Source organism: Eubalaena glacialis, chromosome 3 (assembly GCF_028564815.1).
Source record: "Eubalaena glacialis isolate mEubGla1 chromosome 3, mEubGla1.1.hap2.+ XY, whole genome shotgun sequence".
NCBI lineage: Eukaryota > Metazoa > Chordata > Mammalia > Artiodactyla > Balaenidae > Eubalaena > Eubalaena glacialis.
The window spans coordinates 82,617,895-82,635,007 of record NC_083718.1 but is presented as its reverse complement, the minus strand read 5'-3'; the positions used below and the strand labels follow the sequence as shown (position 1 = coordinate 82,635,007).

Here is a 17,113-nt window from a genome sequence, read left to right as displayed (position 1 = left end):
ATATATTTACAAAATATTTGCTTCTCTACCTCCAACTGAATTGCCTTCCTCTCCTTTGAAGTTCCAAACAACTACCCCCAAATTCCTCTTTTGTCTTTAGCTGAAGATGGTATTTAAGGTGAGGGTTTTGACCATTCTGGTGAGTTACTTAGTTTTCCTAGGTCTTGCCCATGTATACATCTTATTAACCTTTTGTTTGATTTTCTCCTGTTAATCTGTCTCATGTCAATTTAATTCTTAGACCAGCCAGAAGAACCTAGAAGGGCAGAGGAAAATTTCCTCCTCCCAATAGTGGCTACAGCTGTGGAGAGGGCCAGTGCAATATAGGATTGCACATGGAGGCCTTCACCTAGATCTGTAAGTTTTGTTTGTTTTAAGGGATCTAAAGCAAATATTTTTTAAATGTTCAAATTCAACAAAGCTTATGACTGGATAATGTGCTATTTTCTATACTCTTCTGTATGCTTGAAATATTTCATCATTAAAATAGTAGGAAAAGAAAAGAAAGAAAAGAAGAGAGAGCATCCATGGAAGGAAAGCCAGCCACAGACAAGGTAGGAAAATCCAGTTAGCCTGAGATTTTCCCATGGAACTCACAATGGCAGCAAACAGAGGAGCCATGTCTACAGGGCACAGAGAGAAAGAATGTATGACCCGAGAATTTTATGCCCTGCCAAGCAGCAACAGTCTCAAGCTGAAAGAACTCAGGGAATACAGAAGCCAGGAGCCCTTTGAAATCCAACCAACCAAATAATGACTCAAATAAAGGATGCCGGAATGAAGAAGCCAGGCTAAAAGGTCTGTTTGTGAGAGCTGAATTCATAGAACTAAGACTAAACTTGCATTGGAAATCATGGTTACAAAACAGAATGTGAATACTGTATATGTCGACATTTTTAAATTAACTAATATAACTGTCAGAAATTGGTAGATTGGGGCAGGGGAAATGGGAATAAGTGTAAATATACTGTTTTCCTCATCCTTCTGGTAGGTGGTGAGGAGTTGTTTTTTATCTCTGACTCTTTTACAAGCTAATATTTGTCATGATGAAAAATAATTTATTTTTCCCACGAGATTTACTTTATTTCATAAAATTTAGTAATTTGTTCATTTTCCATTTGCCATTTTTCCCTTATGTTATCTACAAGTAAAACTTAAATAGTACTTTTTATTATAAATAACATGTATTGTGGTCCCATTTTTGTAACTTTTTTTTCTGTAAGTCTATCTATCAGTCTCTCTAGCTGTCTATACTGATAGAGAGAGAGCCAAATGGTAGTCAACAAATGTTAATGCTTATTTCTGGGTGGTGGGATAGTGATTAATTTTTTTCTTTCTTCTCTGTATTTTGCTGCTTAATTTGTTGTTGTTGTTGCTGCTGCTAATGGATACGGGTCATGGGCATTCTTTTAGAAGAAACAGAAAAGATGACCTTGGCAGTAATTTCAAGAATGGATCGAGGCAGGACTTGTGGGAAGCAGAGAAGATTGGCCCTTGCAGTGGGGGGAGATGGTGATGGTTTTGAAATGATGGGAAGGGCATTAGAGAGGGAAAGAAGTGAACAGATTTGAGATTTATTTTTGAGGTAGAAGCAGTAGAACTTGCTGATCAATTAGGTATGGGGAGTGAAAGGTAAGGAAGACCCCAAGAAAACTTCTGGATTTGACTTGTACGGCTGAGCAGATGGTAGCACCGTTAATATGGGAAGGTGGGATTGGGGATGTGGATTTAGAGGGAAAACCAGGAGTTTGTTTTTGGACTTGGTCAGTTTCATATACTGTGAGACATCCATGTGGAAGTTCATTTATTCAACAAATATTGAGTACTTACTGTTAGGTGAGCCAACACGGGTTGTGAAAGAATTCACAGAAGTGTGAACAAGGGAAAAAGGAAAGTTTTTATTCACTTTCTGAGGGAGGAAAGAGGCCAGATGCATAGAGTGGCATTAGCCCCAAAGGCTGGGGGTTTGAGTCTTTCACTGGGCTTCAAAGGGCAAGGTGCAGGAAAGAGGGGGTGGATTCATATCTATTTTGGTCCAGAGTTGTATCAAAGCTGGATGTGCTTCTACAGGATGTGTTTTTTCCGAGAATCTGTAACTTTTTGTCTTCAGAAATTTTCCAGTCCTTGGGTGTCTGAAAGAGACTTGATAGTGGCCCTTGACAGGGGTTACTCTATTTTGAACATTGTTAGATGGGTTTACACTTACTATGTGCTAGGCACTGGGGGATGCTACAGTGAACAAGAGAGACAATGAAATCTTCCCTCGTGGTGCTTGCAATAAACAATAAGTAGGGACTTACCTGGTGGCGCAGTGGTTAAGAATCCGCCTGCCAATGCAGGGGACACGGGTTCGAGCCCTGGTCTGGGAAGATCCCACATGCTGCAGAACGACTAAGCCTGTGTGCCACAACTACTGAGCCTGCCCTCTAGAGCCCACGAGCCACAACTACTGAGCCTGCATGCCACAACTACTGAAGCCCACACGCCTAGAGCCTGTGCTCCGCAACAAAAGAAGCCGCCACGATGAGAAGCCCGCGCACCGCAACGAAGAGTAGCCCCCGCTCGCCGCAACTAAAGAAATCCCACGTGCAGCAACGAAGACCAAGCGCAGCCAATAATAAATAAAATAAAATAAATTTTTTTTAATAATAAAATTTTTTTAAAAATAAAAATTAAAAAAATAAACAATAAGTAAAACACAGTATTTTAGAGGTCACAAGTGCCATGAGGAAAAATAAAGCAGGAAGTAGGAATAGGGTATACCAGCCTGTGGAGAGGTTCATTTTTTTTTTAACATTTACTTATTTATTTATTTATTTGGCTGCGCCAGGTCTTAGCTTTGGCACGCAAGCTCTTAGTTGCAGCATGCGGCATCTAGTTCCCTGACCAGGGATCGAACCCGGGTCCCCTGCATTGGGAGCGTGTGGTCTTAACCACTGGACCACCAGGGAAGTCCCAAGAGGTTCAGTTTTAAATAAAGTGGTCAAGGAAGTTTCCACTGAGAGAGAGACATTTGATCAAAGACTTGAAGTAGATGAGGGAGAGGCCATGTGACTATCTGGGGAAGAGAGTTCTTCTCTAGCACCCAAAGAGGGGATAGTGGGAACCTCTGATTTATAGGCAGAAGTTCAACTGGTATCTGAAGTGGGGGGGGGGGAATTCGGGGGGACGTTTTGTAGGACTGAGCCCTTAACCTGTAGATCTGATGCTATCTCCAGGTAGATAGTTTCAGAATTGAGCTGAATTATAAGAGACCCAGCTGGTGTCAGAGAATTGCGTGGTGGCATGGGGAAAAATCTCACACATTGAATTGGAATTGGTGTCAGAATTGCAGATGCTTTTTAGACACAACCTCTTCTCTTCTCACTCCATGCTCTATCCCTTGGCATGCTCATCCATGCCCAATGCTTAGGTTTCCATCTATGTTTCTGCCTCCCAAACTGCCAATCCAGCCCTCCTCTCTGAACTTTGGATGTGTATATCCAACTACTTCTTTGACATTACCATGTGACTATCACAAGAAGATGTCTAAAACTAAAATTGCAATATCCACACACCTACTGCCCCAAATCTGGGCCTCCTCCAGTTTTCCCTGGGGCAATAAATGGCACCACCATTTATCTGGTTTCACAAGCCAGAAATATGGGAGTCACATGCACACCTGCCTCTCCCTGGTCCATCATGTCCAGCCCATCAAGGCCTGACTATTTTACCCCCTAAATCTCTCGCGAATGCATCCACTTCTCACATTTCCTCACCACACCACTCCCCAGAACTCACTGTTCTTCATCTCTGCTTTATTTTTCTTTACACATCATATGATTTCTTTGTTTGTTTGCTGCTCACATATCTCCACCTGACTAGACTCCAAGCTCCATAGAGATAGAATAGTGCCTGGCATGTAGTGAGCACTAAATAAGCACGTGTTGACTGGATGAATGAGCCTGCACTCTCTCCACCAGAGTTCAGGAGATAATTGTAGTTAAGAACAGCAGCTCCCGGGCTTCCCTGGTGGCGCAGTGGTTGAGAGTCTGCCTGCTAATGCAGGGGACGCGGGTTCGAGCCCTGGTCTGGGAAGATCCCACATGCCGCGGAGCAACTAGGCCCGTGAGCCACAACTACTGAGCCTGCGTGTCTGGAGCCTGTGCTCCGCAACAAGAGAGGCCACGATAGTGAGAGGCCCGCGCACCGCGATGAAGAGTGGCCCCCGCTTGCCGCAACTAGAGAAAGCCCTCGCACAGAAACAAAGACCCAACACAGCCAAAAATAAATAAATTAATTAATTAATTTTAAAAAGTATTCATTAAGAACAGCAGCTCCCAAATCAGACTGCCTGGGTTCCACCACTTGTCAGTTCTATGATCTCTAGCAAGTTATGTAACTTCTCTGTGCCTCAGTTTCCTCTCCTGTAAAATAGAGATAACAAAAGTACTTACTTCATTGGCTTGTGGGGATTAGGGAGTTAATATATGTGAAATAGAACAATACCTGGTATAGAGTAAGTACTCAGTAACGATTGGCAATTATTTGCTATTATTTATTAAATTACCTCTTCACTGGTCTCCCTGCCCCGACTCTACCCCCTCTCTTAATCTTTTCCATATTGCAAAATGGAATTTTAAGTGAAATTTTTCAAAATGCAAATCTGATCATGTCGCACACCCAAGCGCACACAAACACACACACACGCACATTGCTGAAAAAACCATTCAGTGGCTACCAATCCTTAACATGTCCCCCAGGGTCCTGCCCACCCCTCCAGCCTCACCTTGTATCTCTCTCCACCTTGTTCTTGGGCTTTAGCCACACTTAACTTTCCCTCGGTAACTCATCATGCCCCCTTTCTGCCACGGAGCCTTTGCATATAATGGTCCTTCTATCTAGATAGCACTTCCTCCCCTCAACTTCACTCTCACCCTCCCTCCTCCCTTTGCCTGGATAACTTCTGCTCATCTTTCAGATCTCAACTCAAGAGTCACTTCCATAATGACATTCCCCACTCCCAGACTAAAATTCAGGTTTCTTTTTTTTAAATTACCATAGGGAATTCCCTGGTGGTCCAGTGGTTAGGACTCAGCACTTTCAGTGCCGTGGCCTGGGTTCAATCCATGGTCAAGGAACTAAGATTCCGCAAACCATGTGGTGTGGCCAAAAAGAAAAAAAATTACTGTAAATTTGATCCCTTAGCAGCTGACCTCAGTTTGTAATTATCCACTTGTTTGTGTTATCACGTGGTTATTTGTTGTCTTCTCTAAACTGAAAGCCCCATAAAATCAGGAAACATATATTTCCTCCTCTTTTTATTGCATTATCTACTGTACCTGGCACATACAAAGTACTACCGTCTGAATGAGTGAATGAATAAATGAATGAATGGGTCCTCAGCAGAAGCAACCACAACCACCATACAGGGCCTGTAAGGGGCTTAACCCTTCATAGTTATCGGGACCAAGACACAGACAACAGCCTATGCCCTTTGGGCAGTTCACAGAGTTAGTAAAAGAGGGGGTCTGAGTGGCAGGTCTGCTGGTCATCAGCAGTGTGTCTTTGACTAAGTCACGTCACCTCTCTGAGCCTCCATATCTTCATCTGTAAAATATGGATCATGATTCTTATCTCACAGGGTTAAGGAGGACCAAATGAGCCTTGGATGAGAAAGTGTTTTTTAAAACTTTTAACATTGAACAAACAGAAAGGATTGTTTTATTTTCCAAAAGGGAACTTTACTAGGAATTGAAATGGAAAGAAAAGCCAAATATACAGGAAGTACAAAAGCTGACCCAGGTGGCTTTAGTTTCCTTACCCTAATGTGGCAAGATAAGCCAGGTTCTCACCCCATAGAATGACAAGCCTAGCTACAGATGGGTTTGTGGGTGCAATTTATTGGGCACCCACCACCTCAGTCCCAACAGTTTAGACACTAGGCCAGGCCAGTGTGAGACACCAGACAGAGGGACCCTTCTCAGCTCCACTGTGGGACCCCCACAGGAGCCTGTTCTGGCCCCCTATCCCCTGCTCTGCTCGGGCCCTGCTCAGGCCATCTGGTCTCCTTGGTGAGGGAGGAAGGCCCACCCTTCTCTGGGTCCAACACTCCCCAGAGAGGCCTCCAGCTGAGCTGCCTGACCTCACAGTGGCTGCTTTTGCTCCTCTGGGGCCTCTCTGGCTCCAGGCCCTGGAGCCCAATCCTTGACTGTTGTTAAGTTTCTCTGACCTCCACTGAAGCTCAGCATCGTCCCCAGTGCTCTAGGCTTACACTTAGACCCCTCTAGAAACAGGCCTCTAACTGGGGTCACACACCAGCTCATTTCCTGCCAGCTGTTCTAAAGTCTTGACCGGTGAAGTGTTTGTTTCCAGACACAAACCAGGGGCAGTGAAGGGAGCTCTATTCTGAGCTGCCTCCGGGATCTCTCATGTCATCCCCACAACTTAGGCTTCACATCAAGTCCTTGGCAAAAGACTTGTACACTGAAAATGACAAACCATTGCTGAAAGAAATTGAAGAAGGCACAAATAGAGGGAAAGACATCCCATGTTCTTGGATTGGAAGACTTAATATCATTAAGTGTCCATACTATCCAAAGTGACCTACAGATTAAATACAATCCCTATCAAAATCCCAGTGGCATTTTTTTAGAAATAGAAAAAACTATCCTAAAAATGATATGGAATCTCAAAGGACCCCAAATAGCCAAAACAATCTTGAGAAAGAAGAGTAACGCGGGAGGCCTCACACTTCCTGATTTCAAAACATATTATAAAGCTACAGTAATCAAAACAGTATGGAACTGGCAAAAAGACAGACAGACATACAGGGACTTCACTGGTGGTCAAGTGGGTAAGACACTGTGCTCTCAATACAGGGGGACCAGGTTCGATCCCTGGTCAGGGAACTAGATCCCACATGCATGCCACAACTAAGAGTTCGCATGCTGCAACTAAGAAGCCCGCATGCCGCAACTAAAAGATCCCTCATGCCACAACTAAAGATCCCGCATGCCACAAAGAAAATCCTGGGTGCCACAACTAAGACCCAGTACAACAAAAATTAATTAATTAATTAACTAATTTAAAAGATAGACATACAGACCAATGGACCAGAATGGAGAGCCCAAAAATACACCCTCACATATTTGATTGAATGATTTTCAACAAGGATATCAAGACCACACAATGGGGAAAGGATAGTCTCTTCAACAAATGGTGTTAGGAAAACTGGATATTCATATACAAAAGAATGGATTTGGACCCTTACCTTATACCATATACAAAAATTAACTCAAAATGGAAACCTAAAAGTAAGACCTGAAACTATAAAACTCATAGAAGAAAACATCAGGGAAAATCCTCATGACATTGTAACAAGCAAAGATTCCTTGGATATGACACCAAAAAAAGATAACAAAAGCAAAAATAGACAAATAGAACTACATTAAACTTAAAAACTTCTGGGGAACAAAGGAAATAATCAACAAAGTAAAAAGATAACTTACAGAATGGGGGAAAATATTTGCAAGCCATATGTCAGATAACAGGTTAATTAATATCCAGGATATATAAAGAACTACAACTCAACAAAATAAAATAAAAAATAACCCACTTAAAAATGAGCAAAGGATTTGAATAGACATTTCTCCAAAGTAGATTACACAAATGGTCAAGAAGCATATTAAAAGATGCTCAGGGCTTCCCTGGTGGCGCAGTGGTTGAGAATCCGCCTGCCAATGCAGGGGACACGGGTTCGAGCCCTGGTCTGGGAAGATCCCACATGCCGCGGAGCAACTAGGCCCGTGAGCCACAATTACTGAGCCTGCGCGTCTGGAGCCTGTGCTCCGCAACAAGAGAGGCCGCGATAGTGAGAGGCCCGCGCACCGCGATGAAGATGAAGAGTGGCCCCCGCTTGCCGCAACTAGAGAAAGCCCTCACACAGAAACGAAGACCCAACACAGCCATAAATAAATAAATAAATAAATAAATAAATAAATTTTTTAAAAAAAAGATGCTCAACATCACTAATTATCAGTGAAATGCAAATTAAAAAGAAAAAGACACAAGATACCATCTCACTTTCATTAGGATGGTCACTATCAAAAAAAAAAAAAAAAACAGAAAATAGCAAGTATTGAGGAGAATGTGGAGAAATTGGAACCCTTGTGCACTGTTGGTGGGAATGTAAAATGGTGCATCCACTATGGAATAGTATGGAGGTTCTTCAAAATTTTTTAAATAGAACCGCCATATAACCCAACAATCCCACTTCTGGGTATACATTGAAAATAATTGAGGGGACTTCCCTGGCTGTCCAGTGGTTAAGACTCCGTGCTTCCACTGCAGAGGACATGAGTTCAATCCCTGGTTGGGGAATTAAGATCCCACGTGCCATGCTGTGTGGCCAAAAAAATTTTTTTAAAAAGACAAGAAAAAAATTTAAAACAGGATCTTGAAGAGATATTATCACTCCCATGTTCATTACAGCTTTATTCACATTAGCCAAGATCTAGAAGCAACCTAAATGCCCATTGGCAGATGAAAGGATAAAGAAAATGTGGTATATACATAAAATGGAATATTATTCAGCCTTCCAAAAGAAGGAAATTCTGTCATATGCTACAACATGGATGAACCTTGAGGATATTATGTTAAGTGAAATAAGCCAGTCACGAAAGGGCAAGTACTGCATGATTCCACTTATATGAGGTATCTAAAGTAATCAAACTCATAGAAACAGAAAGTAGAACGGTGGTTGCCAGGGCCTGAGAGGTGGCGAATGGGGAGTTGCTGTTCAGTGAGTACAGAGATTCAGTCCTGTAAGATGAAAAAGCTCTAGAGATCTGCTGTACAACAATGTGCATATAGCTAACAATACTGTAATGTGCACTTAAAATTTGTGAAGAGGATAAATTGATGTGTGTATTTTATCACAATTATATATATATAATGTGAGTGAGTTCTTCACCATTCAGTCAAGGTAGCATTGTGACCCCCAGGACAGGCAAAGGGTGTTCTTTATTTTTTTTGGGGGGGCTATATTGGGTCTTCTTTGTGGTGTACAGGCTTCTCATTGCAGTGGCTTCTCCAGCTGCAGAGCACGGGCTCTAGGCACGCAGGCTTCAGTAGTTGTGGCATGCGGGCTCAGTAGTTGTAGCTCACAGGCTCTAGAGTGCAGGCTCAGTAGTTGTGGCGCATGGGCTTAGTTGCTCCGCGGCATGTGGGATCTTCCCAGACCAGGGCTCGAACCCGTGTCCCCTGCATTGGCAGGCGGATTCTTAACCACTGCGCCACCAGGGAAGTCCCTGTTCTTTACATTTTTAACTGGAGAAGGGTTGCTGTGAAGGAGAGATGGGAAAGAAGACCAGTGTGCTACCTTGACTGCAAGCCCATTCTGAGGCAGGTCACTTTTAGAAGGTTGAGGATCTGTAATGGATTCCAATAAAACTGTCTATGCCTGTGCATCTTTAGAAAAACCTTAAACCTTAGGGGTAAGCTGCCCTGGGTTGAAAACCATTGATCAAGAGCGCACAGGCTTGATTTCCTGTCCTGTTTCTTTTGGGGGCATGTGCTGTCTTTCCATGGCAGGGGAGAAACATAGAAGCTGTCATTGTCCCCTACATCAGGCACAAGTCCCAACTCTGGCCTTCCACACCCCTTCCTTTGCACCCCACTTTCTCATCCCATAAACTTCTCTGTGTATTAGAATAATCTGTACATGAGAATTCAGTATCTCTGTGCTATTCATGACTCAAGACTGAGAGGGTTGCGGCGCCTCTCTCATGGAATTTCAGTGAGGACAAGATGGGATACACTGTGTGCCCAGAAGTTGAATGTGAGTTGAGTTTGGTCTATGAGGGACCAGAGGTGATGACACGTGTGGCCTTTGGCCCTTCATGGAGGAGGGAAGTAGCTGCTGACCCAGGGCTGACAGCACCAGCTGGGATCCCAGAGTTCTACTTCTTTCTTGCTCTGCCCTCTCGGTGAGATTTCCCCTTGCCACCCCCTTGCATCGGGGCCCATGGCAAAGATCACCAAGGCATGAGGAAGTTCCAAGGAGTGGAAGGGTTTTAATGAACATTACAAAGGGACTGGGTGAGGGGGACACAAACTCCAAATCCAGCCTTTGTTGCCCATTTCAGTGGCTCAGGAGGGAGGGGGCTCCACCCTGTTCCCAGACCCAGAGGCAGCTGGAGGGCAATCCCTGGAAGTCTCCTCTACCCAGCAGAGGGGCTGAGGGAAAGGGGAGAGAGGAGTCTCTGCTGGTGTTGCCAGGAGCGGGGAGACCTGAAGCAGCAAGCTGACCTCTAAGGTCAGGAGAGACCCGGAATCAGGCAGGAACATCAGAGGTCAGAAGGGTAGATGGACTGAACAGGTGGGGAAACTCTTGGGTCCCCATACAGCACTGTCACAGAGGGGCCCCAGGGTCTGCTGGCTCCAGGGACTGAGACCCTCAGGGAGACACCCCCAGACTGAGACACTCACAAAGGGGCCCTGACGTCCCCCCTTGCCGTGTTCAGCAATGGTCAGGAGAAGGTCTAGAGGGAGAAGAGAGGACAGGGGTCTGGGTGGGCAGAGGAGGCTGAGGAGGGAGCCTAGGAAGAGCATCGGGGGAGGGGACGGTGGGAGGGTCCTCTAGCTGCTGCTCTGCTGCTCCTGCTGGCGGATAAGGTTGGCGATGGGGCTAGTGATGCCGCCTATCAAGATCCAGTACTCGTCGAAGCTGATGCACCCGTCATGGTTGGCGTCCAGGTTCTGGATGAGCTTGTCAGCAGCCCTTCGGTTCCCCGTGTCCTGGTGAGGAATTGAGGGTCAGCAGTACTGAGGTGGCAGCTCTACAGAGGCCCCAGGAAGGACCCTAGGCAGAGTGCAGGGTCTGGCCTGGGCTGCTGCTGCCCTTGGAAGATGGGAACAGAGCTGTCACTGGCTCAGGCCTGGGCACCCTGAGGACAGAGGGCTGGGCGGGGTGGAGACCCCTGGTTTTGGGGGGATAACTCTGAAAGGACAGAAGCGGCAGTGGGGAAGGAAACCCAGAGAGGACAAGAGCTTCAGGAGCTGCGTGGGGTAGGGGCGTGGAGAGGCCAGGCCCTCGGGTGGGGGGACCTCACCGTCAGCATGTGGTTGAGCTCCTTCTGAAGCATCTTCCGGAAGCTGCTCTTGCTGATCTTGTTCTTGACCAGGCTGTTCTTGGACACGTATTTGTAGAAGTTTTCCACCAGGACGACCACCGCCTTCTCCAGCTCCGTGTAGGAGTCCGCCATCTCACCGCCTCACACCTCGCAGCGCCTGGGTGCCAGGATGAGGGGAGGTGAGGAGACCCCACAGGCCACACCTGCTCCTTCGTCTCTCTGCCCCTGTCCTCCTGCTGGCCCCACCCCCTGGGCCTCTGGCCCCCCAGGCTGGCTGGTCCTCAGGAGGAAGTAAGCAGGGAAAGGGGAACCCAGGGTGGGCCTGGAATGAGAACTATGTGTCTCCTCTCCTCCAGGTGCTCCCCAGCTCAACCGCCTCAACAGGTTTTCCAGGCACTTCCCCAGCCCCAGGCACTGAGCTTGTCAGAGCCCCAGAGAGAACAAGAGGCTCCGTGGGAAGAGGATGAGAGCCAGTGCCCATCCTTCCGCCTTCTCCATACCTGGCCCACCCAGAGTCCCTGGCCTGGGGACAAGCACAGCTAGAAACTGCTAGGATGGGCCACGTCCCCCACCCCCTGGGTTGGCCGAGACCCCTGCCCCAGGCAACAAAGCAGGAGGCGGGGACCTAGGCTCTCCCCAGTCCTTCCCGCCAGGCTCCAGGACAGTGCGTCCAGGGTCTCAGGCCATGGCTGCCCTTCTCTGATGAAGGACAATGTCCTGATCCATCAAGTGAGGCTTTGTGCAGGCCCCCAGCCAGCCCCAGCTAGCCTAACCTCCCTCATACCCACCCCGAAATATACAGCAGGATACAAGGGCCCCTCCCCACCCCATTACCTAAAGAGGAGCCCGAGGGTTCAGCCCCAGCTGGAGACAGCTGAAGATGGAGCCTCCACAGCCAGGCTACACACGTCAGCCCCTCGCCCCAGGACAAAAGGCACTCACATTGCAAGCGGATACAGCCTACTGAATAACAGGATATGAGGGGAACAGGCGGATCTACTCTGTGAGTCGCCGCCCATGCCCAGAGCCCCCCCAAGTGAGCCCTGGCAAATGAGCCTCCCTTCCCGCCCCCAAGCCCAGGAATGAGTTGCAGCTGCCTTGCCTATTGGGTCTTGGCAAGGGAAGGTGGACACCGCCACCAGGGCATCCCATGTTTCAATATGGAAGGGAAGTCTGCTTCTCCGAGCCCCACCGCAGCCCCTGCCCCTGCCACCTGCTTTCTAATCCCCATCTTGGCCATCCATCCCTCCTCCTGTGCCCATTGCCCTGCCCTCTCCACCTAGCTGAAGCCTGCCCAAACCGCACCTCCAGGGAAGACTGCCCTGACCCTTGCCCTCTGGTCCTCCTCCCCTGGCTCCCACGGACTCTCAGCCAGCCTTGGCTGGGCCCACTAGCTGCTGTGACTGCAGTCTCTTCCTGGATCATCTCTCCCCAGACACCAGACCTTCCTTGAAACAAGGATAGTGTTTCTTATACACAGCCATTGTGTTAGGACTGGGAGACTTTGGGACCACTTTTTAAAATCCTGGATATACAACCTCCCTGCTTTTAATCTCTGCGTCTCCTCTCGCCCACGTGGCCTGGCCCAATGCTTTGCTCAAGGTAGATGCTCTATAAATATTCCACCTCCTGCCAGCCCTGATACCAGGTATCCAAGGCCCCTGACCACCCTTCGAAGATTTTTCCTTTACTAAACTTCTTCTGGAGGAAGGGTGAGACCCAGAAGGACTAAGCCAGGATGCAGGAAGGAAGGAGAGTTGAGAGGGAGAGGGGTCAGGCTAGGGCAACTCTGACCAGGAATCCTACCCTTCTCTCCCCTGCCTCATCCACCTGACCGCTCTGGTCTGTGGCCGAAAGAATGAAGTATGGAACCAGGACTGTAGGAAACCATTTTTTTTTTCCAGTACTCTTTATTTATTGTGTGTAATTGTGTGGTTCAATGTTTATACCTTTGTAAGACTTTCATACAAATGCTCTAACATTCACAAATGAGGACAAAAATGTTTCAATCCATGAACTGTCTGCCCTGCTGCCCTTGGGTGGGCAGTTGCCCAAGCCTATGACCAGCATTCCTGGGGATTCCGAAAGCTGCACCCATGTCAGCAAGGATTGTGTCATGCCCTACTCCCAACCAGCCTTGGGAGTGGGGAGAAAGTTCAGAGAATCCCCCACTTTCACCATCCCAGACCTTGTTCCCCAAGTGAGGAATCCTGTGGGAAATAGTCAGGGAGAGGAAAGGATAAGAAATGGGTTTGGGGTGCAGTGTGTCTCTGTCCCTCTCCCCACTGGCCGAGCACTCCCCTCCCACCACCTGCCATCTTGGAGCCCAGTCCTGCCCTCCCTTGATACCATGTCTCAGCCTCTACCTGGCAAGACACAGGTGAGCTCCCAGGAGACATCTCAGCACCGCTGTCAGGTACACAGTCACCCCAGAGAGCTGCGCTTCAGCTCCCAGGCCTCCCAATAGTCCCCACCCCACCTTCTTTTAGTCAATTGGACAATGCTGGAGTTAAAAATTTGGACAAATGCTTTTCTGAAGCTTTTTCTGAAGGAAAGGTGTTCGAGGGGAAGAGTCAGGTGTCATTACCCTCTTTCTCCCTCCCTTCCCTGGGGGTCAGGAGACAGGCTCTGCCACCACACCCATGCCAAGGTCACCTGCCCCTACTGCTTGCCCAGTCCTCCCACCAAACCTGGCCAGAGGGTCCCCAGGCATGTGGTTGGGGGGAGGGGAGGTGGTGGGCCATCCCATCAGCCCCTCCCTGGGAAGGGTGGGGCAGGAGGTAACTCCTGCATTGACTTTGCCACAGGTTGATCCTGGCCTGAGGGGGAGGGGGGAGGTGGACAATACACTGGAGCCTTCCAAAAAAATGAGAATGGAGGGACTGGTCCTCCAAAGGACCCTCTCACCTGGGGCCCCCAACCCTCCTACAATGTTCTCATTGTCTTCACCTTGGCTGATTCATCACTGAGCAACCAAGAGGCCCCCACCCCACCCACCTCAGCCCAGCTTGCTGACTTCTCCAAAAGCCCAAATTGCCCTGACACCATGCTCCTGGGTCTCAGCCACTCCAGCCCCACCCTCCCACCCCCAGGTCCTGGGCCCCACCCCTCCAAGTGCCTCCTCTTCACCCTCCATCTCTTCAACTCCCCAGTCCCTTTCCGTGTGGAGCCCTGAACATCCACCACACCCTCTAAAACTCACCTCCTCTTCCCACCTCCACACACACTTCTTGAGTCTTAAATTGTTCCCAAGTTTTAGGATATGTCCCTGGACTCCTATCCCTCCTAGTCACCTCTCCTCTAGAGCCTAGGACACTCTCAAGCCTCCATTTGGCATTCTCTGCATTCCTTTCATCTACCTTGAATTTGTTCACTCATTTATCCACCATTCACTTGCTTACTCTCTCATTCATTTCCTACTTAATTCACTCATTTGCCCCAGCTGCCTGCAATACACAGGGAAGGCACAATCTACACTGGGCTGGTAATGCTTTACTCAATTTGCAAGGTTGTTTCAAATTAACCTCTCCAGCCTCTCCAGCTCCGTTCTGTGTTCCCTCTTCTCCTGCTCTTTTCCCAGTTCCAGAGGCTAGTATCTCACACAAGTGTCCCTGCCTACCCCCCAGCCCCACCCTCACAGGACTCACTGCATCTAATCCACACAAAGGTACACAATCACAATGAGCAAGGAATTCTGCCATTTGTGATCCCCTCTGCGTGGGTGACCCATCTACCTTCCAAACTCTTCTGCTTTCGGAATACGTAGCTGGAGGAAGAAGACTGTTCCTCGGAAATTTTTTTCCAGACAAGTGAAGTTGGAGGAGTTTGGTGTGGACACGGATACACACACACACACACACACACACACGCACACACACACACGCACACACACACACACTGCTGCCCCTGGCCTCACCAACACCCAGAGAGCTCTTTTCTAGTCGATGGGGAAAGTCTGAGCTCGCGCTCACCAGCACTCCAGGGCTCCGTCATGGGTATCCAAGCACACCAGCCCTCACCCCCTCCGACCCAGACAGGGGAGCAGGGCCAGGCAGGGGAAATGCTCTACAGGGCAGGGGGCTCCACCAAGCAAAGCAAGTCAAGCCAGAACCTGCCTGGGTCTTGAGGTAGAGGGGAAGCTGCCCAGTTTCTAGGCCCCTCTCCTGGAGTTCAGGCTCCAGGGGGCCTCACCCAGGTTCCTCCCGGGCCCCATCGCCCCTCCCAAGGAACAGCTCCCAGAGCACTTGGGGCCAGCATCCGGCACCTGCCTGAGTTGAGAGGTGGAGAGAAGCAACCCAGGCCCCTGCCTCCCCTCCTCGGGCTGCTCTCAGGCTCTCTGGGCCCTCCCTGGCTTCTCCTGGACCCCATTACCTCTCCCGGACACAGCCCCCAGCGCCCAGCGAGGCCTGTGTCCAGGGTCTGGCTACTCCCCAACCTCCACCAAACACATCTGCCCTTTTTCTGTTGGGGAAAATCGGAGCAGCTGAGGGCAAAGCTTCTGAACACTCTGCCCGGTGGCCCAGCCCTGGGAGAGGAACCCGGTCAGTTGCTGGGCTGGGGAGGGGGTCTTGCCACCCCATCCACTCCTCTGAAGGCCTCTCCAACCCCCAAACCCATCAGAATGCTCCATTCCCAAACTGGCCTTTTGGGAAAGTTAACAATTGACAAAACCTTCCTGCTCAGTCTCTGCAGGCCCCCCTCCTCAGGCCCCCTTCACTGCCCCTTGTCCGGGCCTCCCAAGCCTGCAGGGCCCCTCCGGCAGCCCCAGACCTCCCAGGACGGGCCTGGGGTGCTCACCTACCTTCTTGGTCCACCTCCTCTCCTGCGGGGCTCTGGAACCTGGGCTCTGGCACTGCCAAGTAGCTACGCGCTCAGCCAGCCAGGACTCCTCCCCGCTGCACTCCCAGAATCTGTCCCACTCCCTCCCGGCCCTGCCTGGCGGAGCTGGCTCAGTGGGGAGGTAAGGTCTGAGCTCCCTCTTGACTTACTTGGCCCTGGGGTTGGGCCCATGTTAAAGGGATACACACCTTTTATAAACACCCTTCCGCCCCCCACCCCAGAGGGAGTGGTGCAAGCTGGCGCTCCCCCAACCCCACCCTCCTAACCCCACAGGGCCTGAACAGAATTTACAACTTTGAGAAAGGAAGGGAAAGACTGTCACCTGCCCTTCTCACCTGGGTCACTGGGAGCCCCGTTTCAGGGACCCCCTAACAGACAAATTCAGTTAGTATTCCAGGCCAGCGTGGCTGGCCACTTAAATTTCCTTGCTGTTGGGATTTCAGGAGTAATGCCGGATTTCCATGGGCTACAGTCAAAAGGGCCCAGAGCGTGGCTCCTTGTCTTCCACCTCCAGTGCACCCATCCCTAGGACCTCTTGTGTGCAGCAGAGGATTCCTCTGGAAACACCCCTCTACCCCTTCTCCAAGATACCCAAGGAAATTGGCCAGTTTGATGTCCCAGAGGCAACAGCTGATGCCAGAAGTGACCCATCCCCCCACTCCAGTGACTTCCGCTCACTGGGCTCTCACTCTGTGTCAGGCTCTCTGCTAAGTACTTTACATCATATGTCCGATCCCCATTTTACAGATGAGGAAACTGATACTCTGAGAATATGCCCCAAGTTCCAAAGATAGTACGTGGCAGAGCTGGGATTCAAACCCAGGTTGGTCAGCCTGTTTCTCGGCCTCACATTTCCCCTGCTACCAGTCAGCCAGGCACACCTGGGTTCATATTCTTCTCTCCACATGTGCACACACGCCCTCCTGTCCTGTCAGAGGGCCGGGTCCCTGGCAAAGTACAGCCTGTCTCTCAGAGAGAACCAGGTCTCCCACCTTATAGGCCTTGTGCCATCCTCAACCCAAATCCACAGGGGAACGTGAGGCCCCTATTCACCTCCACTGCCGACCACTGCAGCCCCACAGGTACCGTGCCACCTAATGACTCTGCCATTCACCCCAACTCCTCCTCACCCCGGACCCTTGGGGTGGGGGTGGGGTTCA

The 17,113-nt window shown here is 49.2% G+C and overlaps 2 protein-coding genes across 3 annotated transcripts in view; both read right to left on the bottom strand.

The window, feature by feature from the left end:
• The window catches only part of S100A8 (S100 calcium binding protein A8), a 146,887-nt gene extending 129,943 nt beyond the window's left edge, over window positions 1–16,944 (bottom strand). Inside the window, exon 1 of the mRNA XM_061185978.1 lies at window positions 16,934–16,944. The gene's annotated coding sequence lies outside the window, so the exon portion shown is untranslated. The remainder of the gene's footprint in view (window positions 1–16,933) is intronic.
• S100A16 (S100 calcium binding protein A16) lies at window positions 10,032–16,085 on the bottom strand. 2 transcript variants are annotated; one of them, XM_061185965.1, is made up of 3 exons: window positions 15,916–16,085; window positions 11,094–11,271; window positions 10,032–10,779 (listed from the first exon to the last, which is right to left on the bottom strand). In XM_061185965.1, exons 2-3 carry the CDS (start codon window positions 11,244–11,246, stop codon window positions 10,621–10,623), a joined length of 312 nt encoding a protein of 103 aa, XP_061041948.1. In that variant the 5' UTR covers window positions 11,247–11,271; window positions 15,916–16,085; the 3' UTR covers window positions 10,032–10,620. The 2 variants fall into 2 exon arrangements, with proteins under 2 accessions (XP_061041948.1, XP_061041949.1); XM_061185966.1 differs by lacking the exon at window positions 15,916–16,085 and adding an exon at window positions 11,949–12,059.
• Window positions 16,945–17,113: the final 169 nt, after the last annotated feature.